Here is a 19,411-nt window from a genome sequence, read left to right as displayed (position 1 = left end):
AGAAAGTATGCGGCGATCATCCACCACTGTTGTCATCCATGGACGCCCAGGCCTTTTTGAGTTCCCAAGCTCACCAGTCAATTCCTTTTTTCTCAAAATGTACCCGACTGTTGATTTTGCTACTCCAAGCATGTCTGCTATCTCTCTGATGGATTTTTTCTTTTTTTTCAGCCTCAGGATGTTCTGCTTCACCTCAATTGAGAGTTCCTTAGACCGCATGTTGTCTGGTCACAGCAACAGCTTCCAAATGCAAAACCACACACCTGTAATCAACCCCAGACCTTTTAACTACTTCATTGATTACAGGTTAACGAGGGAGACGCCTTCAGAGTTAATTGCAGCCCTTAGAGTCCCTTGTCCAATTACTTTTGTTCCCTTGAAAAAGAGGAGGCTATGCATTACAGAGCTATGATTCCTAAACCCTTTCTCCGATTTGGATGTGAAAACTCTCATATTGCAGCTGGGAGTGTGCACTTTCAGCCCATATTATATATATAATTGTATTTCTGAACATGTTTTTGTAAACAGCTAAAATAACAAAACTTGTGTCACTGTCCAAATATTTCTGGTCCTAACTGTATATATATCATTGTTACTTATAACACAATAATATTTTGTCTGCCACTTACCATGGCAAAGATACACTTTGTTTCATTTGGCTGCAATCTGTGCAACTGATAGACTATCAGTATATTATGTGGTTACTAAAAAAATTTTTTTGAGTGCACATATCTGCATATTATCAGTGCGGCATGTTATCGATACTTACAGCAAAAAATATTTTTCTTAGATATATATCCCACATGTTTGCATTGGTAGTCATACTTATGATTGGTCCCATTGCATGTCCAATCGTCCCCAGTGTTTAAAATTTTCCACCTTAAAGCACCTATATTGTTGTATCTACCTTTATTTACATTAAAAATATTCCAGTCACATTTTTTGGACTTTGTGTCACTCTTTTGACCAATATTATGGTCAATGCTGTGGGTTTAAAACAATATAATAACAATTAATTCAAATGAAGCCGTTCCATGTTATTTGGGAAAACCAGAATCTTCAGCATTCCCACCGTAGTACAATATAAACAAGATTTTCTTATTTCAATGCAGAAAATGAAGGGATAGTACATCAGGAAAATAGGATATTGCCAATAACAGAAAAATATTGACTATCAATATTATGTATATAGCATATAATGACTTTGAGTCAACAAATCCCCCAAATTCTTACTCCTTCTTGAGGTCATTAGTGGTCTGTCTGATGGGACTGTAAAGAAAGTGCTATTTTAAGGATTGGCCATTGCCTGTTCAAAATAGTTCTGATTGTGGACCATTCATGATTAAACGTAGATATAAATCTGATATTCTCATCTGAGTTTTTCTGAAGAGAAGGTTCCAGTAGATGATTTCTAGGGGTCCATTTGGCCCGTCTATATCCATTCTTTACATTTCGCCTACTATAACCCCTTTGTAGGAATCTTGTCTGCAGATCACGGGCTTGAACCTCAAATCTCTCATTGGTGGAACAAATCCGTCTCATCCTCAAGAATTGACCAATCGGGACAGCTTTAATGGTGGAATATTGATGGATGAGGAGTCGTGTAAAAGGGAGTTGACAGATGTTGATTTTCGAAATACATCTGTCTGAATTGCTCCCTGTGAATCGACTATCATTTGAATATCCAAGAAGTCGATCCGTTGTTTATCAAACTTGTATGTGAGTCTGATATTCAAATCATTCTGATTGAGGGATGACATAAATTCCTTGAGCTGCTCGACTGGGCCCTGCCACAAAATAAAAATATCTATAAATCTTGTCCAGCACTGAATATTGGACATGGCCTGTGGACCCCCGTCCCCAAACAAACCCCACTCCCAGAAACCTAGGAAGAGGTTTGCGTACGAAGGTGCACAGGCCGCGCTCATAGAAGTGCCACGATATTGAAGCTAGAAACTATCCTTAAAAACAAAAAAATTGTGATGCAGGATGAAGTTGAGCAGCTCAAGGATCAGGTCACAAAAATGGCTGTCCCGGTTCGTACCTCTGAGGAAGAAACGGACCGCCTGCAGACCATGGGAGTGGTCTATGCAGGTGTAGAGAGATTCGACGTCTGCAGTGACTAGGATTGTCATGATCCACAAAGATCCCATCAACTCTCCTCAAGACGTCCGTAGTATCCTTACTGTTGGAGGGGAGTGTCTCCACCAAGGTTTTTAAATAGTAATCTATAAACCTGCACACAGGTTCACATAGACCTCCAATCCCTGAAACTATAGGACGTCCTAGGGAGTTGAGAGGATCTTTGTGGATTTTCGTCAAAATGTAAAGGGTGGGTATCTTGGGGTATGTAACAATTAAGCCCTCCATCACTTTTTTGGTGATGAGGCCCTCCTCAAAGGACCTACTAAGAATCCCTTGTAGTTGATGGGAAAAAGATGAGGGGGGACAAGAGTGTAGTTTGGAGTAGGTTTTGGTATTCTTTAACTGTCTATATACTTCCTTCTCATATAGTATTTTAGGCCAGATCACTATGTTTCCCCCCTTGTCCACATTTTTAAATACAACGTCATCCATGGCTCGTAGTTGGTCCAAAGCCACCCGTTGCATATGTGTCAGGTTATGAAAACGTCGTTTAGTTTGTATTTTTCTGAGGTCTTCAGTCACTAATTTAGTGAATACTAAAATAGGAGGACTTAGGGACAAGGGAGGAAACCTGGTTGATCTGAGCAAAATATTGGTTGGAAACGTACCTTGCTGCTCTTTAGTCTGTTCACATAAGAGTTCCTCCAATATTGTCAATGCTTCCCTTTCTGTCTCACTAGTGAATGGTGAATCTTCCGCTGATCTATTGGGGAATTTCTTTAATAAAAGGTTCCTTGCAAAGATGTGGAGGTCTCTGAGGGCTACAAAAAAAATTAAATCCATTAGTTGGAGAGAAGGTCATACCCATAGAAAGCACACTCAATTGTTCCTCAGAGAGCACATGTGATGATTAATTGATCACCTGTAGCGCTGAGTCATTAGCTTTACTCTGCTGTCTGGTGGTCATATGGTTTTCTTTCTGTGCTTTACCGCGTTTGTGGGATAATTGTAGTGGTGCACCTCCAATGGCCTCTTTAGTTGGAGCACAGCTCCCATACCTTAGATCTTCAAAAGATGTAAAAGATCTGAATGAATTTGATCTTGACCGTGAAGCTGAACTAGAGCTAGACGAGAGCCTAGATCTGATGTTATGAGATTTCCATCTATAGGCTCTATTGGATGAGAAATCTTCAGTGTCTCTTTGAAATTTTTTTATTTTTATATGCTTGATTTACCGCTCACATCTAAGATGGTCTGCTTCAATTTCTTTATTCAGCGTTTTAATTGCCTCTGAAGAAAGATCCTGTTTAAGGGAAGTATAAATAGTCTCCATCTCTGCCTCAATCTCATTAAGGAAAATGCTATTGGATTCACAGAGCAGTTGCATAAAACCCTTCGAACAGGCACCGGCTAAATCCTCCCACTTCTTACGAAAAGATGTATCACTGACTTCTCCATTACACTGTACAGACTGCAGATAACGGCCCCTCATACATCTATAGCCCCTGCTGACCGCCGGATCAACTGGGGAAACTGGTCCAGGAGATCGGTGCTGTGTCCTGAGGTCACAGATCTGCAGCAAGAATGGGGCTGAGTAAGGCGTTATATGTTAGGAGGTAGGAAGGGTTGTACGATATTTTGGGGAGGGGGAGCGTTACTGTAGGAACATTACTGTATGATGAGCAAAGAAAACAGCTCACTACTATGAGAGCAAGGTAGATGCTAGAATGCGTGGGCTCCTTCCATGTATAACGTTATTTCTGTCACATGATATGGGGCGTGTTCAAAATGCAGCCCCGATGTTTCCAGATGGAATAATCATTTTTTTAAGTCCATGTGATCACGGAGTTGTTTATAACCGAAGCGCGGGTTTTATAACCGAAGACCACCGGGAGGGGAGTGCATGGGGGGGCAAAGCCTGCATGATTATAGTAGACAGGACTAAATATCGCCACACCAACTAACCAAGCCGGTCACACCTGCTAACCTGAAAAGAGCCCATACATTCTAGGCTCAACCATAAGAGCAATTAGAGCTTCCTCACTTCCTAGTTTTCAGATTTTGGTTTAGTGATAGGCAGTCCGACTGTTTTTGGTGATCTGGTTCCCATGGTTCCACTCACCAAAACAGCCGGCTCTTTTGGATCCTAAATGGATCCCCATTAAATATGTGTTCACCCCAGGGGAACACATTTAAGATTATATTAACGCCGCCGAAACCCGCATATCCGCTGCAAAATCCCACCCACTTACAACGGGCCAATTAAATTGTTGAGTGAGTGGGTTTTCATTCAGGTGGGCGGGGTTTCATCCATTGCACACCGAACTTTTACACCCAGTAAGAGCCATTAAGAGAATTTAGTGGTTCTCACTAGAGTGTCGGCTCCTGTAAGTCACAGCAGCGAGCCGGCTTTGTTTCGGATCATTTGCGACCGACACATCACTAGTCACTAGTTGGGTTGAATGTGTTAGATGAAAAAGGAGAAAAAAGCATTCTGATACTTTGAAAGTGTCAAAACACCCCCCAACAAACAGTGTCAGAGCTGAAAGGGTTAATGCCGCCTGCTCCCCAGTAATGGGACGCAGTAATCTCCACATACCTCCTCCTGCAGAGCCACACACTCTTAGGGGTACTTTGCACACTATGACATCGCAAGCTGATGCTTGCGATGCCGAGCGCGATAGTCCCCTCCCCTGTCGCAGCAGCGATATCTTGTGATAGCTGCCGTAGCGAACATTATCGCTACGGCAGCTTCACATGCACATACCTGCCCTGCGACGTCGCTCTGGCCGGTGACCCACCTTCCTAAGGGGGCGGGTCGTGCGGCGTCACAGCGACGTCACACGGTAGGCGGCCAAAAGAAGCAGAGGGGCGGAGATGAGCGGGACGTAAACATCCCACCCACCTCCGTCCTTACGCATATTCAGTGGAGGCAGGTAAGGAGGAGATGTTCCTCGCTCCTGCGGCTTCTCACACAGCGATGCGTGCTGCCGCAGGAACGAGGAACAACATCATACCGTCGCTGCAGCTACATTATAGAAATGTCAGACACTACACCGATGATACGATAACGACACTTTTGCGCTCATTAATCATATCATACAGGATTTACACACTACGATATCGATAGCGACGCCGGATGTGCGTCATTTTCGATTTGATCCCACCGACATCGCAGCTGCGATGTCGTAGTGTGCAAAGTACCCCTTACTGTGTGGATATAGCTGAAAAAAAACACAAAGAAAGGAGCAGCTCACCAAGTGCTAAGCTTGATGTGGGTACGATGTACGGTGCACGGAAACACTAGACCAGCCACCAGGAATCATAATGAACGAAAGTCTTACCAGCATCCGCATAAAGAATCTATTAAAAAATAAAACTTTTTTCCAAATCGATAAAAAAAGAGAAATATTGTTAAAACAGCAGTGTAGACAGAGGTCTACACGTTTCGAGTGGAAAACCGCTCTTAAAGCCAATATCAGTCACTGACAGCGACAATTAGTGTGATGGCCGGTGCATGCACTCATCAGCTCCCATCAGCCGCGCTGTGATACAGTTTTGGCTTGACCTGTGTTCCTGCCATTGTGGTCATCATATGAAGCCAAGCTGAAGCTCCTAGGAAGGTTTCTTCTTCCTACCGTTTTGTATTTGCTCCCAAATATCATAATTTGGTTATACAAGTATTTAAATCATAAAGATTTGTTCAGGAGATCTAAAGACCGAAGGCTGAAGACTCATCTCTAAAAGTCTATACGACAGGGAGGATTGGGGAGTCTGAATTGTTTTCTCTGTTCTATAGCTACATAACAGGGAGCCTGGAAACGTATAAATCAGCAGGTTTGGATGAAATGGGCGACTCATCAGGTTCCACGCCTTGCTACTTATAATGGGTATGATATTTGGAAACAGAAAAACTCGGGACAAAACCAATTTCTGAAAACCCAACACTGAACAGTTTAATGTGATTTGGTGGAGCATGAAAAGCAGTGAGAATTAGTAACACACTGATCTCACTCCAATATGGGGGAACTGCACTTTCCAGAACATATTTTTGAGTGAATATAAAGTCTGGATTGCAAAATGTAAATATAAAATATCCATAATCTAGACAAAAAGACTGACAGTGACGGCACTCCCACAATTCAGTCTGAACAGGGGCAAAAATGAACATGACATAAAAAATACAGTTATTATTATTATCATTATTTATTATAATAGCGCCATTTATTCCATGGAGCTTTACAAGTGAAAGAGGGTATACCTACAACAATCATTAACAGTACAAAACAGACTGGTATAGGATGAGAGAGGACCCTGCCCACGAGGGCTCACAGTCTACAGGGAATGGGTGATGGTACAATAGGTGAGGACAGAGCTGGTTGCGCAGTGGTGTACTGGACTGAGGGTTATTGTAGGTTGTAGGCTTGAGATGGATCTTGAGGTTCCTCTTGAAGCTTTCCACGGTAGGGTAGAGTCTGATATGCTGAGGTAGAGCATTCCAGAGTATGGAGGAAGCACGGGAGAAATCTTGTACGCGATTGGGGGAAGAGGAGATAAGAGAGGAGTAGAGGAAATCTTGTGAAGATCTGAGGTTGTGTGCAGGTAGGTACCGGGAGACTAGGTCACAGATGTAAGGAGGAGACAGGTTGTGGATGGCTTTGTATGTCATGGTTAATGTTTTGAACTGGAGTCATTGGGCGATGGGAAGCCAGTGAAGGGATTGGCAGAGTGGCGAGGCTGGGGAATAGCGAGGGGAGAGGTGGATTAAGTGGGCCGCAGAGTTTAGCATAGATTGGAGGGGTGCAAGAGTGTTGGAAGGGAGGCCAGAGAGCAGGAGGTTGCAGTAGTTGAGGCGGGAGATGATGAGGGCATGCACTAATGTTTTTGATGATTCTTGGTTAAGGAAAGCACGGATCCAGGAGATATTTTTGAGTTGTAGTCTGCATGAGGTGAAGAGGGCTTGGATATATGGCTTGAAGAATAGAGCAGAGTCGAGGGTTACTCCAAGGCAACGAGCTTGTGAGACTGGGGAGAGTGAGCAACCATCAAGTTTGATAGAAAGGCTTGTTGGAGGAGATGAGTGAGGAGGAGGAAAGACAATGAACTCTGTTTTGTCCATGTTAAGCTTTAGGAATCGCGCAGAGAAGAAGGATGAAATAGCAGACAGACATTGTGGAATTTTGGTTAGTAGAGAGGTAATGTCAGGTCCAGAGAGGTAGATCTGTGTGTCATCTGCATAGAGATGATACTGAAAGCCGTGGGACTCTATGAGCTGTCCCAGGCCGAAGGTGTAGATGGAGAACAGCAGGGGTCCAAGAACTGAGCCTTGGGGGACCCCGACAGATAGGGGGCGAGATGAGGAAGTGGTGTGAGAATGGGAGATGCTGAAAGTTCGGTCGGTTAGGTATGAGGAGATCCAAGATAGGGCCAAGTCTGTGATACCGAGAGATGAGAGAATCTGTAGTAGGAGGGAATGGTCTACTGTGTTGAAGGCAGAGGACAGGTCCAGGAGGAGGAGGATAGAGTAGTTAGTGTCGTTTGGTTTTGGCGGTTAGTAGATCATTGGTGACTTTGGTTAGGGCAGTTTCAGTAGAGTTGCACTCTGAAATGCAAATGCATGCAAACAATAAATGTAAGAATATAGATGTGCAGTACTGCTTAAGGAAATCTAGGAAAAATTAAGATATTTAGCATACAAAAATGGCCCTTTCTATATCTGCCCAGTAGCCACGTCAAGGCATATCTCAATACTGGAAGCCTACACTGAACTGAAGAATCTCTCAGACTGAATTTTGGGAGTGCCGTCAGTTTTTTCGTCTAGATTAGGGAGTCATATCCTCTGATTGTGCACCCCTCCCCCATTAATTACAGTTGATTTCATTCTGTAGTAGCAGGTCCTACTTGCCCATACACTTGTAGGTTTGTAACCCAGAAAGAGGCTTCAGTTCAGTGTAGATTTCCAGTATGTAAGATATGCCTTGATGTGGCTACTGGGCAGATATAGAAATGGCCATTTTCGTATGCTAAATCTCAATTTTTCCTAGGTTGTGGGGTGCCTGCATGCGTGTGCCATCTTATGCAAAGTTCCATCGTTGCTAAGTGCTGGGCAGTTATTTCAATGGCAATGGATCTGAGTCCTGCAGAATATCTCTACTAAACCCTGTCTTCTGGTACAACTTTCATCCTGCTTGCTGTATCTCCATGAGGCCTGCAGAATATCTTTACTAAATCCTGTCTTCTGGTACAACTTTCATCCTGCTTGCTGTATCTCCATAAGTCCTGCAGAATATCTCTACTAAACCCTGTCTTCTGGTACAACTTTCATCCTTCTTGCTGTATCTCCTGCTATGTCACCTTTACATTAACTTTGATACTCAGATGTATGACTATTTTCATCTTTAAAAATGTTATCTGATGGTGGAAGGTGTAATCGTGCAGTCTGGTATCAGGCTGGATGTAAAAATGCTTTGTTCTTTTTTGTTTCACTAATTGTTCCCTGGTGTGATTACCTTTTGTTAATTTCCCTTAACAAGCTGGCCTCCCACAATCCCCCTTACCTATTCCTCTAGATTTCCCTATATATTTGGGGCTTTTTTAAGGGCTGCACGTGTGTGGGGTGCCTGCATGTGTGTGCCATCTTATGCAAAGTGCCATCCTTGCTAAGTGCTGGGCAGTTATTTAAATGGCAATTAGTCAGGGCAGGAGGCAGGTAAACTACTCTTTGACACTTTTTGTTTCCACCATGACTATTATTCCTATCTCTATCATTCTATGTGCCTTTATTGTCCACTTTCACCGCCTTGTACCCCCTCCATCACCACTAATCCACATCAGTCCCTCTCTCCTCCCCTCTCCTATGTACAGCTCCCAGGCTCTTTTCACCTGTCTGATTAATCTCAATCCATCATGCTCCAGGATCTTACACAAAAAACCATGCCACAAGTCCAAAAACCATCTGATCTTTCTCCTTCTACTCCTACTTCTTTCAGGGGATATCTCACCTAATCCTGGTCCACCCCATGCTAACTTTACCTCCTCCACCACCTCCCATAGAAACCCTGCTATCCTTACTAATATTAGTTGTACACCCTCACTTCCCTCTTTTAATTCAGCTCTCTGGAATCCACGATCTGTATGTAACAAGCTTCCTTACATCCACAACCTCTTTCTCAATAACTCTCTTAACCTACTAGCCCTCACTGAAACCTGGATTCAGGATTCTGACACTGCTTCCCCTGCTGCAATTTCTCATGGTGGTTTACACTTTACCCATTCACCAAGACCTAGAAACAGACATGGTGGTGGAGTCGGTTTACTCTTATCCCCACAATGCACTTTCCGGGTCATCCCCCCAGCTCCATCACTCTCATTCCCATTCTTTGAGGTCCACACCATCAGACTCTTCCATCCCCTCTGCCTCAGAGTAGCTGTCATATACCATCCACCAGGCTCACCCACCCAGTTCCTTGACCACTTTTCAGCTTGGCTGCCACACTTCGTGTCCTCTGAATTGCCAACCCTCATCCTAGGAGACTTCAACATCCCCATGAACAGCCCCTACTCCCCATCTGCATCCCAGCTTCTATCTCTAACCACCTCCCTTTGCCTCTCACAGCTCTCATCCACTGAGACACATGAAGATGGTAACACCCTTGACCTGGTCTTTTTCCGCTTCTGCTCAATCTCTCACTTTGACAACTCACCTCTTCCCCTCTCTGACCACAACATCCTCTCCTTCAAGCTCACAAACCCTCGTCCGCCCCAGCATACTCCCACCTATCACACATTCAGAAACCTACAGGCCATTGACTCTCAGACACTTACAGACTCGCTACACTTATCACTGTCCCCTATCTCCTCACTTTCCTGTCCTGATCTGGCTGTAAAGCACTACAATGACACACTCAGAAGCACCCTGGACCAAGTAGCACCCCTCACCCTCAGAACCTCCAAACACCGAGTAAAACAGCCTTGGCTCACATCACAAACTCTATATCTCCAGCGATGCTCTAGGAGTGCCGAACGCCTATGGAGGAAAACCCGCACACCAGAAAACTTCCTCCACTACAAGTTCATGTTAAGGACCTACAACTCTTCCCTTCACCTCGCCAAACAGACCTACTTCACCACCCTTATTCTCCTCACTATCTAACAATCCAAAAAAGCTCTTTGACACCTTTCACTCCCTCCTCAGTCCCAAAGCACACACCCCTATCACAGACCTTCATGCTGATGACCTGGCTTCGTATTTCACAGAGAAAATAGAAAACATCCGCCGAGAGATCAGCTCCCAGCCACCAAGCTTTGTGAATCTCATCCCTCCCCATATCCCATCCAGCTCACTTTCCACATTTGACCCAGTCACAGAGGAGGAAGTCTCCAGGCTCCTCTCTTCTTCTCGTCCTACCACTTGCCCTACTGACCCTTTTCCCTCACACCTTCTCCAGTCCCTCTCTCCGGTTGTCACTACTCACCTAACTAAAATCTTCAATCTCTCTCTTTCTCTCTCTTTTCTGGTATCTTCCCCTGCTCCCTCAAACACTCTATTGTTACTCCAATATTAAAAAAAACCTTCTCTTGATCCGTCCTGCACAAGCAACTACAGACCAGTCTCCAATCTCCCCTTCATCTCTAAACTCTTGGAGCGCCTGGTCTACTCTCGTCTCACCCGCTACCTCTCCTCTCACTCTCTTCTAGATCCTTTACAGTCTGGCTTCCACCCTTTACACTCAACAGAAAATGCCCTTGTCAAAGTGACCAATGACCTATTGACAGCAAAACGTAATGGTGACCACTCTCTGCTTATTCTACTTGACCTTTCTGCCGCCTTCGACACTGTTGACCACCATCTCCTTCTCTCTATGCTCCATTCTATCAGCCTAAAGGACACTGTGCTTTCCTGGTTCTCTTCCTATCTTTCTGGCCGCTCATTCAGTGTATCATTTTCAGGCTCCACATCTTCTCCTCTTCCTCTCACTGTTGGGGTCCCACAAGGCTCAGGGAGACTCAGGGGACCCCTTCTGAGGAAGAGACGAAACGATCGTTAAGGGGGATCCTGTGGCTCTTATGTAAGATCTATATTAAGGCTTATGGTTCATTGCCGCTCTATATGATTTGTTTGACAGTATGTTGATTTAATTCTTGAACCTGCTTGATAAAATATTGCTCTAATTACATCTTTGTTTCTGGCTTAATGTTATGTGACTTGCCTGGTAACATACTGATGTAATCCTACTCCTGCAAGTGTTTGGCAGACTGAATTCCTTTCTGTTAACCATTTGTATACCTGTTTGATGAGTATTGCTCTAGTCACATTACTATTGTAACGCCTGCCTGGATCCACAGACTCAGATGGGCTGTAAAGGGGAGGCTAGAGGGAAGTCACTCACCAAGTAGGACCCCCAGAACCCTGAAACCCTTTAACCCCTATACAGGGATTTGGAATTACACCGGGAACTGGAGATCACTACCTGTGGAAGGCTGCAGTCCGATGAGAGTTGTAGTCAGGCAGGGTCAAACCAGGAATTGCGGAACAGGGACAGAATCAGCAGGCAGTGACGTAGTCAGTAAACGTAGCAGAGGTCAGATCCGGGTCGGGCAGCAAGGTACAAAAACAGTAGGCAGAAGGGTAGTCAAAACATGCAGAAGTCAACACACAGGAATCACCAAACAGAATAGGACATAACAGGAGCCAGGAAAATCAGAACTATATCTGGCAGTAATCATGTGACAGGGGGGGAAATAAGAAGGGTGTGGTGTCTTCCCATTGGCTGTAGCTGAACGCTGGCAACTTCAGCTGGAAGACACATGCCACCCACAGTCAGCCAGCGGTACTGCAGATCCCAAGCTAACCCAGGCCCAGTGGATGATCGGAGCCTGCGCCCACTGGTGCCGCTGGCATCGACTTCTCTCCCATCACCATCCACGGCAGGAACACGGCGTCACCTGCCGATCGGAGCAGAAGTAGCTGGAGCAGACTCCGGCGGTGACGTAACAACTATTCATGGATTAATGTTATGTGGCTTGCCTAATAACATGCTGATGTAACTCAATTCCTGCAATCGTGTAACGGATTGAATTTTGCTCTGTTAACCCTTTATAGAGATGCATAGACACTTTTGGTATCTGTTCACAAAGAGTTTTTTAGTAACCTTTGTGACAATGTGAGTGCCTATAGAGACCTTTTTTCTGATGCAGTTTTTCTGTGACTTGCCTTATATAATTAAAAACCCTGCATAGACTTATTGGAATGAGCAGATTCAACCCACTTTTTCATCCCTAAACTAAACTATTCAACCCCCCTTTTTTCATGTATCTTTGGTCTCTTAAATTATCTATTTATTTTTAGCAGTATGATAATGCACTAGCACTTTCCCATAGATCACTAATTATATATTATATCTGTGTAACAGACCTTGATACGTGTGAATTAGGGATTGAGTACTTTTGCAGGAGACCAACCTCATAAAACATATGTACAAAAATTTGTTAAAAAAATTGTGTGTGTTATGAACCTGTATAAATTTATTATGTACAATGTAAAAAAAAGAAACTAACACTTATTGAGCCCAGGATATTTTTATATCATTATCCATCTTTTTAATATTTTTCTTGTGTGTATGTCCAATAAAATAATAAAGAATTGAATGTTTTATGAGAAATTGGGTCATTTGAATTATTTGGAAATTCTGATATCTGATGACCCTGAAAGTAGGTTGAAAAGTTGGGAATAGAACACAAGTGACTGCCTGACTGCAGTTTGCAACATCATGTCTGCTCTCTATCTGAAACTTATCCTTTCCTAAACTGAACTTCTTTTCCCTCCATCTCCCAACCTCCCTAAACCTGACATCTCCCTCTCTGTGTGTGACACAACGATAAGTCCTAGGCAGCAAGCTCGCTGTCTGGGTGTTATACTTGACACTGATCTCTCCTTCACCTCCCACATACAATCTCTTGCCCGCTCCTGCCGCTTGCACCTCAAGAACATCTCTAGAATCCGCCTCTCTTTCTCAATGGAAACGACAAAAACCCTCACCATGGCCCTGATCCACTCTCGCCTTGACTACTGTAACTCTCTATTAATTGGTCTCCCCCTAACTAGACTCTCTCCTCTACAGTCCATCCTTAATGCAGCAGCCAGGGTCACCTATCTGGCTAACCGCTACTCGGATGCCTCTGCTCTGTGCCAGTCATTGCACTGGCTGCCCATATATCACAGGATCCAATTCAAACTGCTTGTTCTCACCCACAAAGCTATCCACAGTGCAGCACCCCCCTACATCTCCACCCTCCTCTCTGTCTATCACCCCACCCGTTCTCTACGCTCTTCAAATGACGTTCGACTAACATCCACACTAATTCGAACCTCCCACTCCCGAATCCAAGACTTCTTCCGAGGTGCCCCAAACCTCTGGAACGCTCTACCCCAAGAAGTTAGGACGAATCACAACTTACTCAGCTTCAGACGCACCCTAAAAACGCCTCTTTTTAGGGCGGCCTATCACACTCCCTAGCCGAACTAATTTCACCTAATCCCTCCACAACTTATCAGAAAATAACCCCACGTCAAACTCCATGGCACCCAAATGCATCTCAAGGCTCTGGCCAACTGGTCCAGGAAGCCATTAACTATCCCCCATTTCCATGAGATGGCTGGATTGTCATTGTAAATAAGCACTTGTACCTTGCCCCTCCCCCCCATCTCATTGTAGATTGTAAGCTCTCATGAGCAGGGTTGCCTTTTTTCACTTTAAATATTGTATATTCTATAACTGTTACTTGTTTGTATATGAGCCTCCTGAATTGTAAAGCGCTGCGGAATATGTTGGCGCTATAGAAATTAAGATTATTATTATTTTTATAGGTTTCCTTAAGCAGTGCTGCATATCTATACTCTTGCATTCACTGTTTGCATTTCAGAGTGCAACTATCTTTTTTTGTCATGTCATGTTCAGTTTTCCACCTGTTCAGACTGAATTTTGGGAGTCTTTTTGTCTAGATAATGGTGACATGTATGAATTTCATATTCCTCATGATTTTTCTCACACCTTCCCCCCTTTAGAGGGCACTGCGGCCTTTCATTCCCTTTCAGGTTCAGAAACGGTGGCCTCCGTCAGGTCACTCCGCCCCTCAAGACACTTACTGGTAGGGCAGCCTGGAATCCCTGGCAAGAGATGGCGAGTAGTAGGTTTAGGACCCCACCTTTACAGGAACTCTCTGGGCCTTGTTGTGGGTCAATTATTCCTCAGGAGTAGGGCCAGAAAGCAGTGCGTTACTTGCATCCTCGGTACTCCGTCTGTGGGTGACAGCGGCTATGTAGGCCGTCTCCCCTGGGATTAACAACACCCTCCCATCAGCTTGATTAGCTGGGGGGCAACACTTTTCTGTTGTCCTGTCAGCTGGGGATGCCACTTTCCCACCACCCTGAGAATCTGTGTCCTTCAACTTGGCAGGCGGTGGGAAATTCTTCCTTACCGTTCTGACAGGTGATGAGTACCGCTGTCCCATCCCCCTGACAGACAGTGGGTCCAACTTTCCCCTCTGGACAGGTTATGGGTACAACTTTCCTATCACCCTGACTGGCTGTTGGAAAACCTTGACATTGACATATTATAGGAACTAATTTCCCATACCTCTAACAACTGGTGGGTTAGCCCTTCCCATCATCTAGACAGGTTATGGGTGCAACTTGTCTATCACCCTGGCCAGCTGTGGAAGCCCTTACTCACTACCTTTCCCTTCACCCTAACAACCAGTGAGTACACTCTTTCCATCATCCGGACAGGTTATGGGTGTAACTTTCCCATCACCCTAACAAGCTGTAGAAAGCCCTTCCTCATTACTTTGACAGGTGATGGGGACCTCTTTCCCATCACCCTGACAAACAGTGAGTATAAGTTCCCCATCGTCTGGACCAGCAGTGAATTTTTCCACCATTCGGACCAGCCGTGAGTAACATTAACTGTTGGTCCCTGAGGCATGCCTTTGGAGAACCTTGCTGGAGCAGGACCTGGTACAGCTGTCCTTGGTCCCAGACCAGACCACCCACTCAGAGTCTGAGTGAGGCTGTGCCGCCTGCTCTTAAGAGCTTTCAGGCTGTTGTCAGCTTCCAATGCTGCCTGAAACCCCTGACTGGACGTGGTCAGAGTAGACAAACTGCCACATCTTCTGTCAGTTCCCGGGGACCTGTGTCCTGGCCTCCGTATGACTCGGTTGCCACATGGTTGGAAGGGGAATAAGCTGTCAGACCTCCGTGAGGCTACTTGGGCTCCAGCAGTACCGTTGCAGGTAACAGCAACTCGGCCGCTGTTACCATGGGTCAAGCCTGCGTCACCTCCATTTATGTTGGTTCAGGCAGACTTATCTAGTTCCAGACACCCCAGTTGTGGAGGAGCCTTGCAAAGAGATCTTACCTGGGAGTTCTTCCACACCAGGGATAGCTCCAATTTCAAATGCCAGTTCCCCTCTGCAGCAGTGGCAGAACCCTGCCGTGGGGTCTCATCCAGCGACCTCACATTTCCTGTGGCAGCCCCTACCTCCAGAACAGTATCCTGCCCTCTGCTTTATGCCTGTAGAGGGCAAGAGGTTCCAACACACTGGCTGATTACCTGTAAAAGCATAGTCACACCTTTCTCTGACCTCCCCTCTATCACAGCCATAGCTGTGTGTGTGTCTGTGGTGTCAGTGTAAGCAAAAGACTCAGAGCTCACTCCCTCCTCCCTTACAGCAGGCACAAAAAACCCAGTGACATCAACAGGGCACAGATCAACACTAGCTGAAGGATCAGCACTTAGGGTTTCAGTGGCCACATACTGGGACGCTAGCTGACCCAAATCTGCAAAACATTTGCAACAATATTCACAGTTATTCCAACATCCCTCTTCCAGCGACCCAGTTCAAATAAACTTTGACGACGGGCAGCTTCAGTTTAATGCTTCCAATCGAAGAGATGGTAAGGATTTTCAGGTGCCAAATTTTGGGGGGACACCATCTCCGGCCATACCAGGATCATCTCAGCGCTGGTGTTCTGCAGTCCCATGGCCACAGCCTGGTCAATGGTGACAGGTTTGAAATTGTCCAAGGACCTTCCACCACTCCACCCATACACAATACTGTGGATGGTTTCGTGAATCGAGTCTCATTGCGCTTTGTACGCGTGGCTCTAAGGTGTCCGACTTGATTGCAGAGGTGGCACCTTCTGGGTTCCACCATGGGCCTGGAGAAGGGAGTCAAGGGGTATAACCCCTGCAGTCTAGGGGCAGGGGAAACAGATGTAGGGTTCATCTTACCCCCTCTCCAGGTGCTGTTGAACGGTTTCTTCGCCTCAGCGGTCCAATTATTCATGTAGTCATCCACCAGGGTGGCCATAGCGGTGGACCCCTGTGGCTTCTGGCCACGAATGAACTGGGGGATTGTTCTCGGGGCTGTTACACAAGTGTTGTACCATGATAAACAAATCCAGAATCTGTGGGCCGGTGGTGAGCTGCAGGCCCTTGGTCCAGTGGTCGACAGCTCTCGCAAGGGCTCGCCGGAGGTCGGCTCAGTTGTCCTTTGGTCCCCGTTTCAGGCTGCAGAATTTCTTGTGGTAGGACTCTAGAGTGAGGTTGTACTGTTGGATCAGGGCCTGTTTGATGGCGTCATAGCCCTGATCCGCCTCAGTAGGCAAGTCCTCAAGGATATCAGGGCCTCACTCCTTAAACAAGGTGTCAGGTATTTGGCCCACTAATCCTTGGCAAGGTGGTGCTGCAGGCAAGTTCATTCAAAGGTCAGCAAAAATGAGTCCAAGTCTCCATCCTCCTCCAGCACTGGGAAGTCCTCAATCCGGACCTTTGGAGGCTTGGTCTCTGTGGATAGTCCAGGGTGGATGATGACGGGGTCTGGAGCTGAGCTAGCTTCAGCTGGTGGTTTTGCTCTGCCTGCCATTCTGTTCGTCGTTCTGCGGCCTCACGCTCTGCCTGCCATTCTGCCCATCATTCTGCGGCCTCACGCTCTGCCTGTCACACACCCCTCCTGCGGCCTCACGCTTTGCCATGACGATCTTGTATGTGTCCTGGTCTCCAGCATACAGACAGGGCAGAGCAGCTTGAAGGGGGGCATCTGAGCCTGCTTGGCTGGGAGAATGGGCAGATGGTAAGCTGCCCACTGCAAAGCCAGGGGGTAAGCAGCCCGCTGCAGAGCCAGGTGGTGCACTGGCCACTACAGTGCTGATGACTGGCGTCTGGCTCCTTGATGACCCTTGACTAGGTTCCTCCTCACCGCCCACAACATTGCTAGGTGGTGCGTAGTCCACTGCAGAGCTCCTCCTCACCGCGCACAACACCGTCCTCCACCTTTTCTGCTCCGACCATGGCATTGGCTAGTTCTTTACCTTTGCTTATTGTGCTTTCTGCCATTCTTGCAGTCTTTGGTGATGGACACAGAGCTGCAACCTGATGCACCCACACACCTTACAGTATCTGACACTCTATTGTTGAGCTGGTCTTAAGACCCTAGCAGCCACAGCTGCTACTGGCAGTCTTTAGTGTCTGAGAGTATGGGTCTCACACTATAATATCAATCCCAGCTCGCTGTGACCAATATGTCACGTACCAGGCCAAGGGGTCAGTCAAGATCCCTCCACTCGGTCATGGGCCTGTTAATCTGTAAAGAAACAGCACCACGCAGCCACACCTTGATGTCTCTAATATGTGGGAGCCACATGATAAGACCTCGTCACTTCCGCCAACATGCCATGTTTCTCTCCCCCCCGAGTGGTACGTAAGGTCTGCTTGACGCAATGGAACACTGACACCTACTGTCCTCGCAACCACAGGGGAAAACGTTGAGGTAGACAAAGCAGGCTGCGCATCCTCTGGCATGACACTAAAGCCCGCTACACACGCTTCAATATATCTCACAATCCGTCGTTGGGGTCAAGTTGTAAGTGACGCACATCCGGCATCGTTTGTGAGGTATCTGCGTGTGACATCTACGTGCGATCAGGATTGAACGCAAAACCGTTCAGCTGATCACGCTACTCACCTCAGTTGCTGCGTGGAGGTGAGAGGAGCGGCGGTGAGTAGCGCAATCAGCTGAGCTGTCACTGAGGTTACCCGTGGCCACCGCTGGATCCAGTGACAGCGGGTAACCTCAGTGACAGCTCAGCCGATCGCACGGCTGTCTTCAGTTGCTGTGTGGAGGTGACAGGAGCGGCGGTGTCTTTTGCAGCTCCGGTCACCTCCATGCAGCAGCACTGGAAGCGACGCTGGAGCATCCTGGATTACGCCGGACATGGAGGGCTTTTTGGGGCTGATTAAAGTGGTTAACCAGGGTATATGTTTGTGTTTTTTATTTCTAATAAAGGATTTTTTCGGGTGTGTGTGTTTATTTACTGTAATTTACAGATTAATCATGGAAGGTGTCTCATAGACGCCTGACCTGATTAATCTAGGACTTATTGGCAGCTATGGGCTGCCAATAACTCCTTATTACCCCGATTTGCCAACGCACCAGGGCAAATCGGGAAGAGCCCGGTACAGTCCCAGAACTGTCGCATCTAATGTATGCGGCAATTCTGGGCGGCTGCTGGCTGATATTGTTAGGCTGGGGGGCTCCCCATAATGTGGAGCTCCCCATCCTGAGAATACCAGCCTTCAGCCGTATGGCTTTATCTGGCTGGTTTTAAAATTGGGGGGGACCGCACGCCGTTTTTTTAAATTATTTAATTATTTATTTCACTACACAGTATAGACATGCCCACCGGCTGCTGTGATTGGGTGCAGTGTGACACCTGTCACTCAGCGTGGGGGCGTGTCTCACTGTAACCAATCATAGGCGCCGGTGGGCGGGGAAAGCAGGGAATACGAGATTGTTTAATGGGCGGCCGGCTTTTTTGAAAATAGTAAAAGCCGCCGGAGCAGTGTAATGCCGTACAGCGCCGGAGATCGGGGATCGGTGAGTATATGAGAGAGGGCTGCTCAATTCAGTTACTCAGGAGTTTAGCGGTCCCCGGTGAGTCCTTCACAGGTGACCGCTAATCAGGGCGCGACACAGACAGAGCCGCAGCATCACAATGAAGTCGGGGGAAGTTCACCCGAGTTCATTCTGATTGTGCGGCTCTGTCTGTGTCTGCTGTCATCTGCCATTCAGCTCTGCTACATGGCTGTCTGTGTCTGCTGTCAGCGGCCATGTAGCAGAGCTGAATGGCAGATGACATAGTAAAAACGCATCCCTACACATTACACACGCTTGTCAAGAAGTCAATAAATAAAAAAAAAAAAAAAAAGGTGCCCAATGCATGCGTCACAGAACACATGATCTAAAGGATCGCACACTAAATTGATCA

General features: G+C 46.3%; 1 protein-coding gene across 1 annotated transcript in view; it reads right to left on the bottom strand.

Annotated features, from left to right (window-relative positions):
• Positions 1 to 862: 862 nt before the first annotated feature.
• The window catches only part of LOC142312180 (uncharacterized), a 187,930-nt gene continuing 169,381 nt past the window's right edge, over positions 863 to 19,411 (bottom strand). Inside the window, exon 12 of the mRNA XM_075351080.1 lies at positions 863 to 2,906. Within this exon, the coding sequence (XP_075207195.1) occupies positions 2,017 to 2,906 (890 nt within the window). The 3' untranslated portion in view covers positions 863 to 2,016. The remainder of the gene's footprint in view (positions 2,907 to 19,411) is intronic.

The sequence above is a fragment of the Anomaloglossus baeobatrachus genome, chromosome 5 (assembly GCF_048569485.1).
Source record: "Anomaloglossus baeobatrachus isolate aAnoBae1 chromosome 5, aAnoBae1.hap1, whole genome shotgun sequence".
NCBI classification, from domain to species: domain Eukaryota; kingdom Metazoa; phylum Chordata; class Amphibia; order Anura; family Aromobatidae; genus Anomaloglossus; species Anomaloglossus baeobatrachus.
Note: the sequence above shows the minus strand (reverse complement) of the source record. Positions and strands in the feature narration are given on the sequence as shown.